Source organism: Nyctereutes procyonoides, unplaced genomic scaffold, assembly GCF_905146905.1.
Source record: "Nyctereutes procyonoides isolate TBG_1078 unplaced genomic scaffold, NYPRO_anot_genome, whole genome shotgun sequence".
Lineage (NCBI taxonomy): Eukaryota > Metazoa > Chordata > Mammalia > Carnivora > Canidae > Nyctereutes > Nyctereutes procyonoides.
Window position 1 is genome coordinate 45,035,028 of NW_026575142.1, and position 18,307 is coordinate 45,053,334.

Genomic DNA, 18,307 nt, shown 5'->3' on the forward strand with positions numbered 1-18,307 from the left:
CATGTGGTTTCAGTTTTATAAGAAGAAAAGAGTTATGGAGATGGATGGTGGTGATGGTTGCATAACATTAGGAATGTGTTTAATATCGCTGAACTGTATACTTAAAATGAGTAAGATGGCAAACCATGTTATGTGTACTTTGCCTCAATTTTAAAATTTGGAGGAAGAAAATGAATGAAGAGTGATGCATGCTACAACATGGATGAACCTTGAAAACATTATGTAAGTAAAAGAATCCAGACATAAAGTACTCCATATTATATGATTTCATTGATGTGAAATGTACCAAATAGCAAATCGACAGAAACAGAAAGTAGATTAGCAGTTGCCAGGGCTAGATAGGAGGAGGGAAGCAGAGTGATTGCTACTAAGGGGTTTCTTTTTGAAAGACAAAGATAATCTAAAATTAGATAGCAGTGATGGTTGCATATTCTGTGATATATTTAAAAACTACTGATATATACTTTAAAAGGCTGAGTTACTATGTGAATTATATCTCAATAAACAAATTATAAATGAATGTATGAATCCATCTTCTTTTCTGCAATTGATTTTAACTTTAAGTTTTTTTTTTAAGATTTTATTTATTTATTCATGAGAGACACAGAGACGGAGGGAGAGAGAGAGAGAGGGAGAGAGGCAGAGACACAGGCAAAGGGAGAAGCAGGCTCCACACAGGGAACCTGACGTAGGACTCGATCCCGGGTCTCCAGGATCAGGCCCTGGGCCAAAGGCAGCGCTAAACCACTGAGCCTCCTGGGCTGCCCTAAACTTTAAGATTTTTAAGAATGAACTATTATCAATGACATTTAATTTAGACAGGAAATCTGCTTATTTTTACTTTTTTAGGGTCATAAGTAATTTTTTTTGGACAGAAAAAAACTTTCCTTCTTTATCAGAAATAAAAAGTGTAACAACTAATAGAATGAAATGCTCTACAGTATTCCAATTTCCTGCATAAACAGCTAACTTCAGATGATGCGGCCTCAAGGCACAAATAACATAAAGATCCCTTTATTGCTAACTAAAGGGATCACTAACACTCCCTATTGAACAATCTAGTTGGGCATGTGTGCCTGCAAAATAAGAAAAGAGCAAAGCAGGAGACTTTTTATTCTCTGTTTCAAGGTATTTTACCACTACAACACTGTCCCTCTACTAGACTGAAAGATTATCCCTTCCTGAGTTGCAAAACTGAACTAAGTAAACAGCTCCAGCTAGAATTTGAGTCAAAACCACCATATACCTGTGCACTGGAAAGACACTTCAGGTTATTACTAATGTCAATATTCACCTTCACATCTGCCCATTTGCCAGTTATAATCATGATTTTCAGTCTAGACATTTTTAGGAGGCTTTTGCCTCAAGTCACTTGCAAAACATAGTACACGACAGGCAAGGTGTGTGCTGTACGACTCCAGGGGGAGCCCTTTACACTACCTGTGATATGACTGGCACCCCTGTTGCTTTCACCAAGCAGGGCTCAACTGCTTAAAAGTTCCACAACTGGAGGGGCATAAGAAAAAGAACTAGAAGTAGTTCCTTAATCAAAGGAGAGCTCTTATGCTTATTTTTATAGTAATTTATCATAAATGCACAAACTAGTCTTTTGAGTTGACATACCTCATCCTTCAGCTGATTCCTATTTGTTTCATGACGCTGATATTCCGTTCTACATTTTAAAAGTTTACGATCAGCAACAGAAATTCTTTTCTCATATTCTGTGTTATTCCCAATCTCACTCTCCAAAAACTTGATCTTTTCTTTAACCAAATTTTCTTTTTCTCTGAATTCCTGCTTTATCCTTGCTAATGCCTGAGATTAAAAAATATGTTAAGTATGTTTAATACGATGAACAAAACAAACTAAAAGAAATTTAGCTTTTATTTTTCTATTATTATATTCAGTATTTTATCAAAACTTCTTAACACAATTTTTTTAAAGAGAGTCTACTTTGGGGGCACATGGGTGGCTCAGTCATTTCAGCTTCTGACTCTTGATCTCAGCTCAGGTCTTGATCTCAGGGTAATGAGTTCAAAGCCCTGCACTGTGTTCTACACTGGGCATAGAGCCTACTTTAAAAAAAAAAGTCTACTTTTATATGAATAAAAACAAAATATTAATATGCTATACATCAGTATCTATAAGCTCACATTTTTAAAGATCTCATTTTCTTTCTTATGTACTTTGCTAAAGAAATGAGGAAAATGTCAAGCTTTTATATACAAAAGGTGATATCTTAAAAAATATAATTGTTGAATATTTTTACATAGAAAGTTGGATTTTTTTGATATTTATGTATCAGCCTTAAAGTTTTTTATTTTTATTTACTTTTTTTTAGCCTTAAAGTTTTTTAATGTGCTATATATGCTTTATTTTGAACATACTATATTAGTTATAATAAAACATGTATGTAATTAACCGATAAAGGTGTACACCGGTGGATAAGTGCTCAAAATTTTTTAGCAATGGACTGCATGATTAAAAAGGTTTGAAGATACTGTTCTAATGAGCATATTATCTTTTGTAGGTCACAGACATGCAGGAGTGAATTAAAAGATATAAGCAAAATTGGCACCTTTTTAAGTAGTAAAAAAAAAAAAAAAAAAAAAAAAAAGATGTTTTGCAACCCAGAGAAGACCTTGCCATAAAGATGATTTTACTACTCCACAAATCTAGTGTCTCTAAGAGGCAGAAAATGCCTGCTTTGCCAGGAGCACAAATAGTTTGGGATCAGTTTAATTACTGGTCTGTCTTTGATCTATTCCTTTCAGTTTACAGTTGCTTATTAACTTTAACGGGGAGCCGCATGCTAAAGAGAGACTATGCCTGGTGAAAATCAATGATTGATTTTTTTCCAAATATTTCACAGTACCAGGTTTTTTTCATCTTTGTAGAATAATATTTTAGTTATTGGCTTCAATAGGAATGCCTTCACTCACACCTTTTTCCAGTCTTGGGAACAAAAAATAAATAGAATATATAAAGTAGTAACTGAGATATGGACAAAGCACCGTGGGAACAAAGAGATGATGAAGTCTACCCAAGAGGAATTATTAAAAGGCATTACTTAAGAGGCTTTTTAAATTAGGCCTAAAAAGATAAATGGAGATGTATAAATATTCCAATGTGGTTAAAGTATAGGGTAGGAGGGTAGGGATGGAATGATGACATATTAAGAAAGGGTGGGTACAAACGAAAGGAATGAGGGTGGAAAGTTAGAAATTAGGGCCCAATTGTAAAGAAATTCAATTTTTCAACTGCCATGTTAAAGAGGTTCAATTTTTAAGCAATGGGGAACAAAGAAGATTTTAGAGATGAGGAATAAAAGGTCAATGTGGTTTTTACAAGTGATGTTGATGGCAACATGTTAGAGGAATTGGAGGGAAAAGGAAAATTTACTCTTAAAATGTATTTCCAAAATGGGGTCTGCCAAACAACTAATCCTAGAATATAGGGTTAGGGGAAGGTATGTGTTCTGAAATGAGTAAGTTTTGGAAATGCTGCATGTACTTTTATACATACTAGCATATTAAATGTATATATATCTGAAACATACTACATTTATTTTTTTAAGATTTTATTTATTTATTTGAGAGAGAGAAAGCATGAGCAGAATGGGGGTGCCAAGGGTAGAGGGGCAGAGGGAGAAGGCCAAGCAGCCTACCCACTGAGCAGGGAGCCCGACATGGGGCTCAAGCCTAAGGACCCTGGGATCATGATCCAGGTTGAAGGCAGACACTTAACTGACTGAGCCACCCAGGTATCCCTGAAATGCACTACATTTAAAAAAGCATTTTAAATTTACTTAATCTAGTATTCCCATATGTTCTCTATAACATTAACATTTTATAATGTAGTATTCCATATATCTACTATGTTAATTCAATCAAGACAAGTCAAAACATATATGCAAATGATCATTCTAGAATTTTCTGCCTTATATCAATTTTTCTACCACTTACTCAAATACCTGAATACCTACTTCAAGATTCATATTTTTTAACAGTGTTATCTATTCACAGTTAGGTTTTGTAGGTGATGCTGATAAGTACAGTAACATCCCAAAATTTCTACACTGGAAAAAAAGCATAATAGAAAAATATTTTTTCCTTTTTTATATAATGTAAAAATGTCTTTTAGGAAGACAATTTCAGGTTCATATGCTCAGACTCCTGCCAAGAAGACATTAAGAAGGCAGGAACTGTTTTAGAGGAAAAGGAACAAAAGATTAAATCCTCTAGTGGCATGAACTGGATCTCACTGGCTCACTGCCTGAAACGTCTCTCAACTCTGTGTTGAGAGTAGTCATGTTGGTATAGAAGTAGTTTCATCACAGAAATCAGAATGCTACAAATTGGGAGCTAGTTGCTAAACACGTAGAAGCATACCACTACCTCTGGAGCCAGTTCTTAGCACCCTCCCTATTCTCTTGCAATAAAAACAACCAGGAGATGTCAATAAGGAACCATCGTGAATATGAACAGAGAGCTACAAGTTGTACTTTCTTCTAAGTCAGCAGGCTGAGTCCATTTAGCTGTGGAGTTGTATGAGAATACACTTGTGGATCCACACTCTTGGATCTGTCACATTTGATTGACAGAGGAAGCAGCCAGGACTTGATATCTGAAACTGAGATCAGCATCAAGAATTAAGAGGAACTCATACTTAAGACTGGTTCTCCCTTGTCCCTCCAAGGAAGGCACAGGCAGTTTTGTTGATAAAATGTTGGTTGCTTACAAAAATTTACAATAAAAGAATAATATACCTACATATAAGTCACATATAGCAAGCAAACCTCATACAGATATGAGAATTCCAAGCTCCCAATGACCTACACTGCTTGCCTTTCCAGGAAGTAGTCCCAGAATGAAGTTAACACATCTTCTCACCTGTCTTCTTTCCTTCTCAATTCCTTTTCCTTCTCAACTTTCCCTAAACTTCCCATTTTTGCTCACCACCATTTTGCCCCTTAATGATTTTCAAAAAAATTTCTCCTAAATTACCTCTGAAAGTAGCAAAAGATAACACAAGGTCCATGTTTAATCAGTGTGGTATCCTTCCCTTCCAAGCGTCTACCCTATTATGGGTGCCTTGGTTACAAAAGTGAAACTTTATCATAGTCTAGGTTTCTTTCCTGACTCTCCCTTTTTGTGTTTTGGCTATCTATGAGGTTCATTTCCCTATGCCAGTAATTACTATTGAATAGCACATCTGTTAAATCCAAAGCACCTTGGACAACCAGGTGTAAGTCAGAGCATTGGTTTTACCACACTGATATTATCTACTGACTTTCTCTTATTCTACCATTTGGAGATGGCAGGATCTAGTCTTCAGCATTATAATACCACAAGCAAATAATATTCAGAAAATCACATATCTAAATGGAAACAGTCAGCTTTGAAAAACATTTACCAAAACTATACAAAAATGATTTTCAAATAACAATGTGAGTTACACTTGAAATGAATGAATTAAAAACAAAAGAGAATAACACAGTTGAACACTGCAAGGACCAAACAACTACTTTACCAAGGCACCGTTATCGATGTCTCGATCTCTCTTCCGCATCTGCTCTATGGTGTTCTCCCACTGTTTAATGAGTTCTTGTCTTTCATTATGAATCTTACGAAAATCCTGTGCTGCCTTATCCAATTCTAACTGTCAGATAGAGAACAAATAATGTTTTTGTGAATTTAAGTGCTTTTGCATACATCCCTTTGACAAAGAAATAAAAATCTTCACTAACTAACCTGTGCACTTAGAGTCTCTGTAAGTTCATTGTCAAGTACCTTTCTTCTCTGATTACATTCCAAAGTCAGTCTTTCTAATTGCAGGGTCAGTGCCTATGATGAAGTTGCATGTAAAAATATGCATCATTATCATTTAACTTAAAAACTATTAGCATATCTCACACTAAGTATTATATTATAGATACATACTTATTTGCTATCTAAAACAACTACCAAATAATATGTACATTATCTTTTAACCCCAAAGGGCTGCAATGAAAACTCAATTGCTTCTAAAAAGAATTGTTACTAAAAAAAAAAAAAAAAAGAATTTTTACTTACTTACATTTTAAAGTAAGTTCAAAAAAATTATACAATACTTCACCATTTAAAATTATTTAAAATAATTCATTTGGTATTAAATCTATTAGAAAATAGCATGTTTCATAATACTAAAGTATTAACACATTTATTTTCAAGTAGATTTTAAGTAATGGTTATAACAATATGTTAAAATAACAGCACTATAGTCTCAAATCAACAAACACTGCATGTTGCATTCAAACTATCATTAGACAAAAGAAGTTAAAATACTTATATTCTGTATAAAACTTTCTTCTCTGAAATGCTTCTGAAAACTCTTTTCATTCAGGATTTTTAACCTGGAGTCTGCGAATCCCTAAATGGTCAGAGGATTTCAGAGGATCTATAAAACTTTCAGCAAAATTTTGTATTTGAGTATAGTCATTTTTCTAAAGAGAGAATCCTTAGCTTTATTAGATTGTCAGAGGAGTCTTTGATCCAAAAGACTGTAAGAACTATGGCTTTCAAATTACAAACCTAATAATTTAAGTAAAAAGGTTCACATACTACACATTCAAAGATAACCTAAGATTGCAATTTATAATTTCTCACCCTAATTTTATTATCATCTTGCTGTGCATACTTCTGAAGAGTGAGGGCATCACTATCTTTATGAGCTGATTCTTCTAGCCAGGCTTCTAGTGCTTGCTGGTCCCAGTTTATTTGACATTTCAAACCATCCAATTTTTGAGTAGTTTTAAATATGTTATTCTAATTTCCAAAGAAAGGGGGCAGGGAGAGATTACAAAATATTATTTACTACACAAACTAAAATAAAATATAAACATACTATAGGACATATTAAAAACGAAAGAAGAAATCCTGTCCCTGTCCCAACTTCCAGATATCTATAATATACCATATTTAATTATTTAACTAACATTCTTATATTCTTATATTTATATTATAATTATAATATTCTTATATTCTTTAATTGTAAAATAGAGTGGAGACAATTATATAAAGTTGAGAATAGTAGTTGAGTCAAAGGTTGCTTAAAAAGGCTTTAGGGAAAGTCCTTCAGAGCAATATCTAATACACTCCACCAAATTCATCCCAAGTGGATATACAACCTTAGTGAAAATAATGTGCTTGATATGCTAACCCAAGCCCAAGCCATGTCTCCTTTTCCAATCAGATTCTTGCCTCTAGCAGACCTCTTAGACGGAAATTTTGGAAGTACTTCTAATCGAAATAAATATAGTTGTTTAGGAGATAAAAATATTTCTGTAAATGAATAAGCCACTCAGAGAAAGACAAATACCATATGATTTCCCTCATATGTGGAATTTAAGAAAATAAAACAGATGAACATAGGGGAAGGGAAGGAAAAATAAAATAAGATGAAAATTCAGATGGAGGCAAACCACAAGAGACACTAAGCTCTAGGAAACAGTTGCTGGAAGGGAGGTGGGTGGTGGGGAGGGATAATTGGGTGATGGGCATGAAGGAGGGCATGTGCTGTAATGAGCACTGGGTGTTACATGCCACTGATGAATCATTAAATTCTACTTCTGAAACTAATAAAAAAAATTCTGTAAATATATTCATTTAACAAATCTAGAGTCCTATAAGAAAACAGATCAATATGCAAATACAAATTAATACAATAAAATATGTATGTGTGTATACATATGCATATATGCATTTCTACATGTATATGCATATGTAAAGAGATGAATCAAATTTGGAAAGAGCTCCCAAATCAGGCAACTAAGGAAAGGAGAAAAAGAGGTTACAGGAGCTTAATATTAGAGTCACAGTCTGATATATTAATATGAAAGGTAAAAATTTTGAATGAAAAATGAAACTCAACATTAAAAGTAATTTTTTAAATGTGGCCTTTTAAAAAGATATGAATAAATTATGCCTACTATCTTATGATACTAATGAATAAATTATGCTTAATATCACATAATAGACAGCCAGTATGGTACTCTGCACATGGTTTGGCTCAATTACTATTTGGTAAATGAATAATGGGGAAAAAAATGTAATATTCTATTACTTCATTCAAACAACAATTCTGTGTGCACTTCATTGTCCAAAAAACAATGTAAGTATATGTCAGGAAACTAATGAATGTCTTTCTCATATAGAAAAAAAAAAATTAGTGGGTGTTTGGGGGTGAGGGAAAAAAGAACGATAGCACAAAATTTTAAGTAACATTTCAATACATACTTCCTTATCACTTTTCTTTTCCCGTATTGAAGTCATTTCATTTTCCAGTCGTTGGATTTCATCCTTTATTCGTCCCAGTTCTCTCTCAGCAATGATCTTAAAATGCTCTTCACTTTCAATCTCATGTTCCCTGGCTTTACAAAGAGACTACAGAATAATTTACAAGATAGACTTTTTAATTTTTAATATTATAAAAGATTTATAATAATCCATTAGCCCCCAAAAATTTCCACAAAATACTTAGATTAATTCCATTTCTCTGAAACCTAAGCCATGTTACACTTTGTGATTCAGTGTAGTTCGTTTTGCTCAATAGTTTTAAGAAAGTCAGTTTATGGAATGACCTAGGAGAAAATATTGTTGTTAGCAGTTTTCAGATATCATGTTGGTCCAGGGAAACTGCAGAAAACTAAAGTTTAAAATGGTAAGACTTAAAAAGATATAACTCATTACCTATCTAAAAAATAAGAAATAAAATGTATTTAAAAATACTTGGAGAGGGGCAACCTGGGTGGCTCAGCGGTTTAGCACTGCCTTTGGCCCAGGGTGTGATCCTGGAGACCGGGATCGAGTCCCCCATTGGGCTCCCTGCATGGAGCCTACTTCTCTGTGTCTCTGCCTCTCTGTGTCTCTCATGAATAAATAAAAAAATCTAATAATTAATTAATTAATTAATTAATAAATAAAAATATTTGGGGAAATGGGATGTTTCTATAAACTCATTACATATTCTAATTAAGAGATAATTTATAAATGATTATGTAAACAGTGATGGTTATAAATATTTCCCTGAATATACTAATAAACCATCATGCCTGGGTGGCTCAGCAGTTGAGCATCTGCCTTTGGCTGGGGGCGTGGTCCCAGGGTCCTGAGATTGAGTCCCACATTAGGCTCCCTGCATGGAGCCTGCTTCTCCCTCTGCCTATGTCTCTGCTTCCTCTCTCTGTGTTTCTCATGAAAAAATAAATAAATTATTTTTAAAAATAAAAATAAAAAATAAACCATCATGCCTTTGTGTTAAGTTTTACTTAATAAAATAGTATTTGTTGGCTGTTGAGTTTGTAGTGATTCAAAGTTATCATCATCAGTATTATTTCTAATTATTAGAGCTCTTAGTGCTATAGGAAGTTTATTGTCTTTTGTATCTATTATATGATTTATTTTTTAAGACTTTATTTATTTATTATTAGAGACACAGATAGAGAGGCAGAGGGAGAAGCAGGCTCCCCACAGGGAGCCTGATGCAGGACTCAATCCCAGGACCCCAGGATCACAACCTGAATCAAAGGCTCAACTACTGAGCCACCCAAGCATCCCTCTATTATCTGATTTAATTGAGGTTTGACTATAATGAAATATACATATAGAGAGTGTCTGACTTTCAAATCCCCAATTCAGTGATTTAATAACTTCAAAAAAGGATGTTTCAATCATATCAGGATTCAAAAATCTCAAGTATTACTTTTAAAAGTTCATTAAATTTGTAGCTTCCTAATAAGACTTGTACACAATGAAATAGCTACTTATCTGTATTAATTATTAATCGGTATTAAAAACATGCTTGGTTCACTTTTAAGAATTATATACCTTTCAAAGAAAGGTAGATGCATTTTTTAAAAAATAGTCCGAAATGGAAGTTAGTAAACTCTCCAGTGCTGATTTGCTGAGCTGATTTGCTGGGCATCATTAGGAATGATGTTCTATACATACATAGACTATCCATAAATCAGAAGCTTATGTCTAAAATGGATTATACTTTCCCTGGTTATCTTTTTTTTTCCAAAGATTTTATTGATTTATTCATGAGAGATATATATAGAGAGAGAGGCAGAGGGAAAAGCAGGCTCCACGCAGATTGCCCAACGTGGGACTGGATCCCAGGTCTTCAGGATCACACCCTGGCCTGAAGGCGGCGCTAAACCACTGGGCCACCGGGCTGCCCGTTCCGTTTATTATCTTAAATAATATCCTAAGTATACTCTAACTTTTCCATTATCTCAGGATCCTAAAATAACATGGAGCCCGTAGGGCTTCTGAAGTGTATAAACTATTTGCCTCCACTCAAAAAGGCCCAGTGGGTTGCAATGAAAAAGTAAAAAAGAGGCAGAAATTCTATCATATGTTATATTAGGTCTATTTTGGCTTAAAATCATTTCTCACTGCCATCACTAAACCCTTCTCATATAATCTGATGCCTAATATTACTAGACTGTTTGAATGATTTCTTCTTTCAAATGAATTAGTTTTTCCTGAACTTGGTGGCAGTAGTGAGTTCCTCAAAGCCTTTTTTTTTTTTTTAACCTACTTTTAGGTTCAAGGTTATGTTAATAATAGTTCAGCTATGCTGAAGTTTCCTGTTGTATCTCTAAAATAAAATCACAAAAAATAAATAAATAAAATAAAATAAAATCACAGATATAAATGCAGTATGAAATGTTCCATGACTACATATGGCATAATCAATATGAATATCAATATTACTGTACCTGTGTAAATGAAAATTCTTGCTTAACATTTTTAAAGTGAGAAGTCATAGCATTAATTCGATCTTCATAGTCACGAAGCTGATCTTGCAAACTTGCTCTTTCCTCCTGCAGCTTTGACAACTGTAATTAATATATATGATAATTTAGAGATTACTGTGGGAAAATTAGCACTATATTAAGACAATAGAAATCTCTCAGATTTCTCAGAAATCGCTCAGGGACCACTGCTAAAATGCAATTTTCATACAGTAGTACTTAAAGGGAAAAAATGAGATTTTATTGCATGATTAAACCACAAGATCTCTAGAGCAAACAAAACCATAGTAACAGATATAACAAAAACACAGAAAATAAACCATAAATCTGAAAAGTAGTGGCACACCAGGTATAATAGCTCCTCCCTGAACTCCTATGCAAAACCAACAGATTTAGGGCAAGCTGAACAGTACAACTAACTCTCACATGCTTAGACCCTATTTCTTAATGTATTTTGTGTGTTACTGAATTAGAACCCTGAGTAGAAACAAAACAATGCAATTAAAAAACAAACAAAAAAACTTTAGGAAATTACAAGATGGAGTCTCAGGACAATTAAGATATGTCACCCCTCAAAGTAATATGAAAGCTCAAAAAAACAAAAATATCTTTTCTTACGCTCTTGATCTGTGGTTCTCAAAGTTGAGGCTACAACCCAGGAGGTATACAACAAAATCCAATGAAGTACAAAAGACAACATTTGAATTTTTAAATAAGGAAGAAAGAAAATAAATAAGTTATGTCCTATATTTTATTAAACAAAGTAATATTAAATATGTATTTTTGCTTTTTATTTCATTAATTTCAGTTTTACTTTTAATATTCTATTTTGTTTATTTTGCTGTTCTTTTAAAATTTATTAAGAGCAGTTCTTAATTTCTTTACTTTTGTCACATTGATTGCTATGGGCTAAATGTCTGTGTCACCCTCAAATTCATATGTTGAGGCCTTTACTCACAGTGTGAGGGTATCTGGAAGGTAAGTCTTTGGGAGGTAAGTAGGTTTAAATTAGGACCTGAAGGTAGGACCCTCATGATGGAATTAGAGTCCTTATAAGAAGAGAGACCAGAGCTTCCTTTCTCTCTGCCACATGAAAACAAACTGAGAAGGCAGCCATGGACAGGCCAGGAAGAAGGCTCTCACTAGAACCCAACCATGCTGTCACCCTGATCTCAACTTCTAGCCTTCAGAACCTTGAAAAATAAATGTCTGTTTTTTAATTCACTCAATCTATGGCTTTTGTTACAGCAACCCAAGCCAACTAAGACACTGATCTAAAAATGAAGGCATTTAAGGCTATAAGTTTTGTCTAAGTAAGATTTTTTATATTTCCAATTAATGTAGGTGTGAAGCACTCTTATTTTATTGTTTTCTAGAAGCTGACTTTTTTCCCTTTCAATTTCTCCATGATAGAAGAGCTATCAGGAATATATATCTGAGAAATTGGCCTAAGTATTTAAAATGGATGTCTTAGCTCAGTTTGCCATAACAAAATATCATAGACTGGGGGACTTAAAGACCAGGAATTTATTTCTCAGAGTTCTGGGAGTTGGGAAGTCCAGGACTGAGGTGCTAGCCAATTTGGTTCTGGTGAAATATCTCCTCCTGACTTACAGATAGTGCCTTCTAGCTGCATATTCAAATGGTGGAGAGACAGTTCTGATCGCTCTTCCACTTCATATAAAGATACTAATCCCATCATGGAGCCACAGTCTCATGACCTCATCTAAACCTAATTACTCCCCAAACGCCCCACTGCCAAATACCATCACAATGGAGATTAGGGATTCACTATACGAATGGGGAGGGGACATCAGTCCATAACAATGGAGGATAACTTTTAAGTTATTTATTACAAATGCTACTGGCCTACGATTAGAGAATGTGGCCTATAAAGTTCCTCCCACTCATTTCTTTAATTGCAGTAAAATATTCATAACCTACTTTTTACCAAATAATGTTTTTCAGTATATATTAAAGTTGTATATTCAGTGTATATTAAAGAGTGTCATTTAGTATATTCACGTGTTGTGCAACCATTGCCACCATCCACCTGAAAATTTTCATCTTTCCAAACTTAAACTCTGTGCCCATTAAACCCTAATTCCCCATTCCTCTTCCCCATAGCCCCTGGAAATCACCATTCTACTTGTATCTCTGAATCTGACTACTCTAGGTACATCAGATAAGTGGAACCATACAGTATTTTCTGTCTACCTTATTTCACTTCATATGACTTTAAGGTTTATCATTTACTTTTAATGTATTACAGATTTTGTTCTGGTATAGTAAATGATCTGCTTTTGTAATGTTTTATGGACATATTCTTTAAAGTATTTATTTAAGGGATATATATGCTCTCTGTGTTTATTTTTATTGCATTATTCATAGTTCAATATCCTTACTTTTGTCTATTAGGATTGTCCAATTCTCAGGAGGCCAATATGGTAGTATCCTATTACAACTGTATTTTTTTGTCAAAGTCTACTTGTATTTATAGTAGTTTTTACTTTTATGTATTTAGTTATTGTGTTGTTTGGAGCATACAGTTTTATAACTTTTATTTTCCTCATCAGTTATAACTTTTATGATTGCATAATGAACAAAAGCATCTGCTTTTTTTAATGAAAGCATAATGATTAACCCTCCACAAGTTGATGATTCCTTCACTACAGAATTCCCAGACAATACTGTTTGCCTCTTTTAAATATAAAAGGTCATGCAAGGACCACTAGAATATTTATTGAAAACTTACATCATGTGAAGGATATCAAGATAAACAAAAAGATCCCAAAGGGAACATAATTCAAGACACAAAGAAGACCTAATACACACACACACACACACACACACACACACACACACACGTGCGCAGGCATATACACTCAGCAAGACTGTAAACAATACTGTACTCCTAAAACAAGACCATGTGCTACAAAAAAAACCAAGCAAATAAACTGAAAATTTTAAAATATGATTGATAGAGTTGCCCAAATAAAAACCACAATATAAAAATGACACAAAATCCTAAAAGCTTCCAGAGATTAAAATTATAACCTACAAAGAAATGGAAAACATTCTAATATCAGATTACTCACCAACATCACTACTAGAAGATAGTACTTTCCAAATTCTGTAGGAAAAAAACATTTTTAACCCAGAATATTCTACCCATTCAAAACCATCAAATGTGAAATTAAATAAAGTACATTTTCAGATTTGGAGTTTACTTCCTATCACACTCCTCTTAGGGACACACAAAAAAGTATTCCATCAAAATAAGGAAATAACCCAAGAAAGAAGATATGTGATCTAGGAAACAGAGCATCAATCCGGTAAAGGAATAAAAGGAATTCTCAAGTTAACAGTTGGAACATGGGCCTGTTGAAAAACTAGTCCCTATTAAAAAACACAGGTCTCTAAAAGGAAGGAGTAGAGGAAGAAAGAAAGGATCTTGAAGATCTGAAACTATGATTTGAAGAATATAAACTTAAAGCAGGCAATACAAGAAATCAATTGGCAACCAAGGATGCAAGGAATTAAAATCACAGCACTATAGATCTTTCCTGAAACAATATTTAAGGATAGGACCCATTAAAGTGAAAACTCCAAGAAAAGGTAAACTGAGTGAAAGTGGCTGCATTAAGGACCATTAAATCAATTTATTTTTTTTAAGAATAAATCACTTTTTTTTTTTAAATTCGAGAGGCCAAATTTAAGAGAGAGACGCAGAGAAAGAGAGGCAGAGATACAGGCAGAGGGAGAAGCAGGTTTCATGCAGGGAGCCTGACATGGGACTTGATCCCTGAACCCCAAGATCACTCCCTGAGCCAAAGGCAGATGCTCAACCGCTGCACCACCCAGGCGTCCCCATTAAATCAATTTAAATATAAAACTAAGACTAAACACTTGTAGTAAATTAAGGACATTGAATAGAATGAAAACAAAATAAACCTTGATAATATAAAAATAATAAAACCACTATTTTTAATGGGGTAAAAGATGGTGGAAAGAAGTGTGACAACTAATTTGTTTGTCTTACAAATGAAAAACGAAAGAGTAGGGAGTCAATCCATACCGTCAACAAATGAAACAAGGCATTTTTTTAAACAATAATTTAACCATTTCATTTTTTCTTAGTTTTTCCTAATGTTAAGATAATTTTAGCAATCACTATCTGTTGTAATTGAGTAATATGTACCTGCAATTCAACAATCCCTTTCTTTTTAAGTAAAATTATTTTTATTAATTAAAATTTTTTATGTTTTTTTTTTAATTTTTATTTATTTACGATAGTCACACAGAGAGAGGCAGAGACATAGGCAGAGGGAGTAGCAGGCTCCATGCACCGGGAGCCCGACGTGGGATTCAATCCTGGGTCTCCAGGATCGCGCCCTGGGCCAAAGCCAGCGGCCAAACTGCTGCGCCACCCTGGGATCCCAAACTTTTATGTTAAAAACAGCACGGATAGTAGGATTCCATTCTTATAACACTTGTTTGTCTTTTCTATCTCTGTATCTGTTGACCATGATGTCTGGAATATTTATTTAATGCCATGATAGTCACACTCCTATAGTCAAGAGTAGGTATTTTGAAGAGGGAACACTCTATTTATTATTTTATATCCTTCTGTTCTGTTTGAATAGCTTAAACGTACCAGAATTGCTTTTTTAACGCCATTTTTTCTTCAAGTGAGGTAATTATGACCCTCACTCTTATTTTTATTGCTCCGTAATTTTTTAAATAGCTAATATAATTTATATGCATAGAAAAGTCTACAAATGTTATGGCAAGAATACCAAAAACTAACATCTTAATGGAAGTTTATCCTGCATTAATGTCCTTACAGCTATATAACAATCCCGTGAAATAGTTATTTTATTTATTTCCAGTTCATAGAAGAAGAAACATGATCACTGCTGGTAATTAGGCTCTGAACCCAGGGCTGGATACTTAATATTATTATTCCTCAGTACTCAGTGCTAAATCTCTTATATTCCCTAATGTTGCCCTTCATTAAAACAAACAAAAAACTGCAGCCCTCTAATTTAGACATGAGTAAATACATCCGAGTATTTTGGGGGGAAAAAAAATCTTCAAAAAACAGTGAAGGATTTTCATTTTCATTTTTCAGAGAAAAGAAAACCTTCTCTTAGGACAAACATTACATGTTCTCATTCATTTGGGGAATATAAATAATAGTGAAAGGGAATAGAGGGGAAGGGTGAAGAAATGGGTAGGAAATATCAGAAAGGGAGACAGAACATGGAAGACTCCTAACTCTGGGAAACGAACTAGGGGTGATGGAAGGGGAGGAGGGCGGGGGGTGGGGGTGACTGGGTGACGGGCACTGAGGGGGACACTTGACGGGGTGAGCACTGGGTGTTATTCTGTATGTTGGCAAATTGAACACCAATAAAAAATTTATTATTAAAAAAATAAATAAATAAAATAAATAAATAAAAATAAAAATTAGTGAAAGGGAATAAAGGGTAAAGGAGAAAAAATGAGTGGGAAATATCAGAAAAGGAGACAGAACATGAAAGACTCCTAACTCTGGGAAACGAATTAGGAGTGGTGGAAGGGGAGGTGGGCGGGGGGTAGGAGTGACTGGGTGACCGGCACTGGGGTGGGCACTTGACGGGATGAGCACTGGGTGTTATTCTACATGCTGGCAAATTGAACACCAATAAAAGATAAATTTATTTTTAAAAAAAAAAAGAAAACCTTCTCTTCCATTCCGTAAAGTAATGTAAACATCGGTCCCCCTTGCACCCGCTTCTAACACAACGCATTGCCACGTGATGGAACTTTACACTGACTCTTCAAGGTTTTTAAGAGTTTTCTGAACCGGATGCAATTTTATTTTTAACAACCATTATGTACTGGTTGCAAGCTGATGTGAAGTATGCCTTACTCCGAAAAATATTTTCTGTCACTCTGTGACAAGAGTCTCACTTTGAGAAGCTGCACGCTGCACATTTTGCATTCTTACTAGAACGTTCCTCTTGAACATATATATTTCTTCGGGTCACTTTCAACTTTAAATGTCCCAGGCAGAAACTCAAAAAAGAAATGTCAACCAGAACGTATTGGTTTATGAACAACCGCAAACAACTGTTGCTACGAAAAAGAATAAACTGAGATTAAATAAAGTACATTTCCAGATGTACTTTGCAAGCCGCGCGGAATTCTGGAGAAGGAAAAAAACCAGACGCGGGAAGCAGCCCCTCCTCTCCTGCCCAGGAGGCTGGAAATAGGCAACACGGAGCCGGAGAGGCGGAGAGAGCAACGCCTCGGGCTTTCTAGTCCTGAATATTAATTATCGGTTCAATTTATATTTTGTGATGCTTAGCAGGTACCGAAAAGGGCAGGCGGGTGAGGGCGAAGGGATGAAACTGGGGGAAGGAAAGGGGAGGGATAAAAGCGTCAGGGTATTCCCGCCAAGCAGAAAGCTTCCCCCTCTTTGCCTCGCCTTCTTCACCTGACCCTTACCTGATCTTCCAGCATCTTGTTCTCCTCATTTGCCACCGGGATGGCAAACCCATCGTCCCAGTGCAGCTCCTCCAAGAACTCGCTACTCATGTCGGCAAACGGATCGGGGACCTCTGACAGGCTGCGGAGGAAAGATCCGCGCGTCGGGGGAGCCCGGGAGCTGCACGCGAGGGGACCCCCCGCGCCCGCAAAGCTCCGCAGGACCGACCACCGCAGCCCTAGCAACCGCCCCGCGCCCTTAGTTACCAAACAGGAAGTGCTCCGGCCGAGAGGCAAAACTTCCGGCTGAGAACTTCGAGGCCCGACCCGGAGCTCCCAGGGGAGCGGAGCGCTCGACTCCAGAGGCGCGCTGGGGTAGCCGGGCGCCCGCAGAAATCCCCCTTAACTTCCGGCCCGGGCGGGTACCCGCGGGCGCTGCGGAGGGTAGAGTCGCTGGCGCCTGCCGCCTCCGGGACCGCGGGGCGCGGGGACCGCGGGGCGAGGGGACCGCGGGGCGAGGCAGCCGCCGCCTCGCGCGCAGACGCGGGCGCGAACGAACACAGCGAACCCGACTTTGTTCTCAAGTGGTGTTGGCTGAGTTTCATCCGTGGATGAAATCTCAGAGGCCGAGAGACCGGCCTCATTTGGAAGCGGAGTCCATCCCTTAGGATCCCTGTGTGCTTTGATCTTCGTTCTCCCCTCCTGGCCTTCCTCCCACTGCTCACCTGCCCGCCGCGGCGCAGCCCGCCCGCCCGCGCCGCGCCTGCACCTTTATCTCTCGTTACCTTTCCATCGGTTGACGTTCACAAATCTGTTTTCACATTAAAATCTGTATTTCTTCCTAATCTCGGAAGAAGGAAGAGCCGAGCCCACGTTATCACCAAGGCAGAACTGGGCTGAAGAGGCGCCCCCTTTAGTCCGGCAAGCACTTCACCGAGCCAGTAATGCGATTCACCTGCTTGGCCCGTGATAGGCACTGGAGTTCACAGCCTCTGTTCTGTAGCATCTGAGAACTGGAAAGAATAAAACAGT

At 36.2% G+C, this 18,307-nt stretch overlaps 1 protein-coding gene across 1 annotated transcript in view; it reads right to left on the minus strand.

Moving 5' to 3' along the window:
* The window catches only part of CCDC39 (coiled-coil domain containing 39), a 47,310-nt gene extending 29,727 nt beyond the window's left edge, over positions 1-17,583 (minus strand). The window contains exons 1-8 of the mRNA XM_055308086.1: positions 17,543-17,583; positions 17,297-17,417; positions 10,766-10,885; positions 8,277-8,423; positions 6,648-6,806; positions 5,754-5,846; positions 5,533-5,661; positions 1,624-1,815 (exon numbers count right to left, since the gene is read on the minus strand). Of these exons, the coding sequence (XP_055164061.1) occupies positions 1,624-1,815; positions 5,533-5,661; positions 5,754-5,846; positions 6,648-6,806; positions 8,277-8,423; positions 10,766-10,885; positions 17,297-17,386 (930 nt within the window). The 5' untranslated portion in view covers positions 17,387-17,417; positions 17,543-17,583. The remainder of the gene's footprint in view (positions 1-1,623; positions 1,816-5,532; positions 5,662-5,753; positions 5,847-6,647; positions 6,807-8,276; positions 8,424-10,765; positions 10,886-17,296; positions 17,418-17,542) is intronic.
* Between the last annotated feature and the right edge of the window lie 724 nt (positions 17,584-18,307).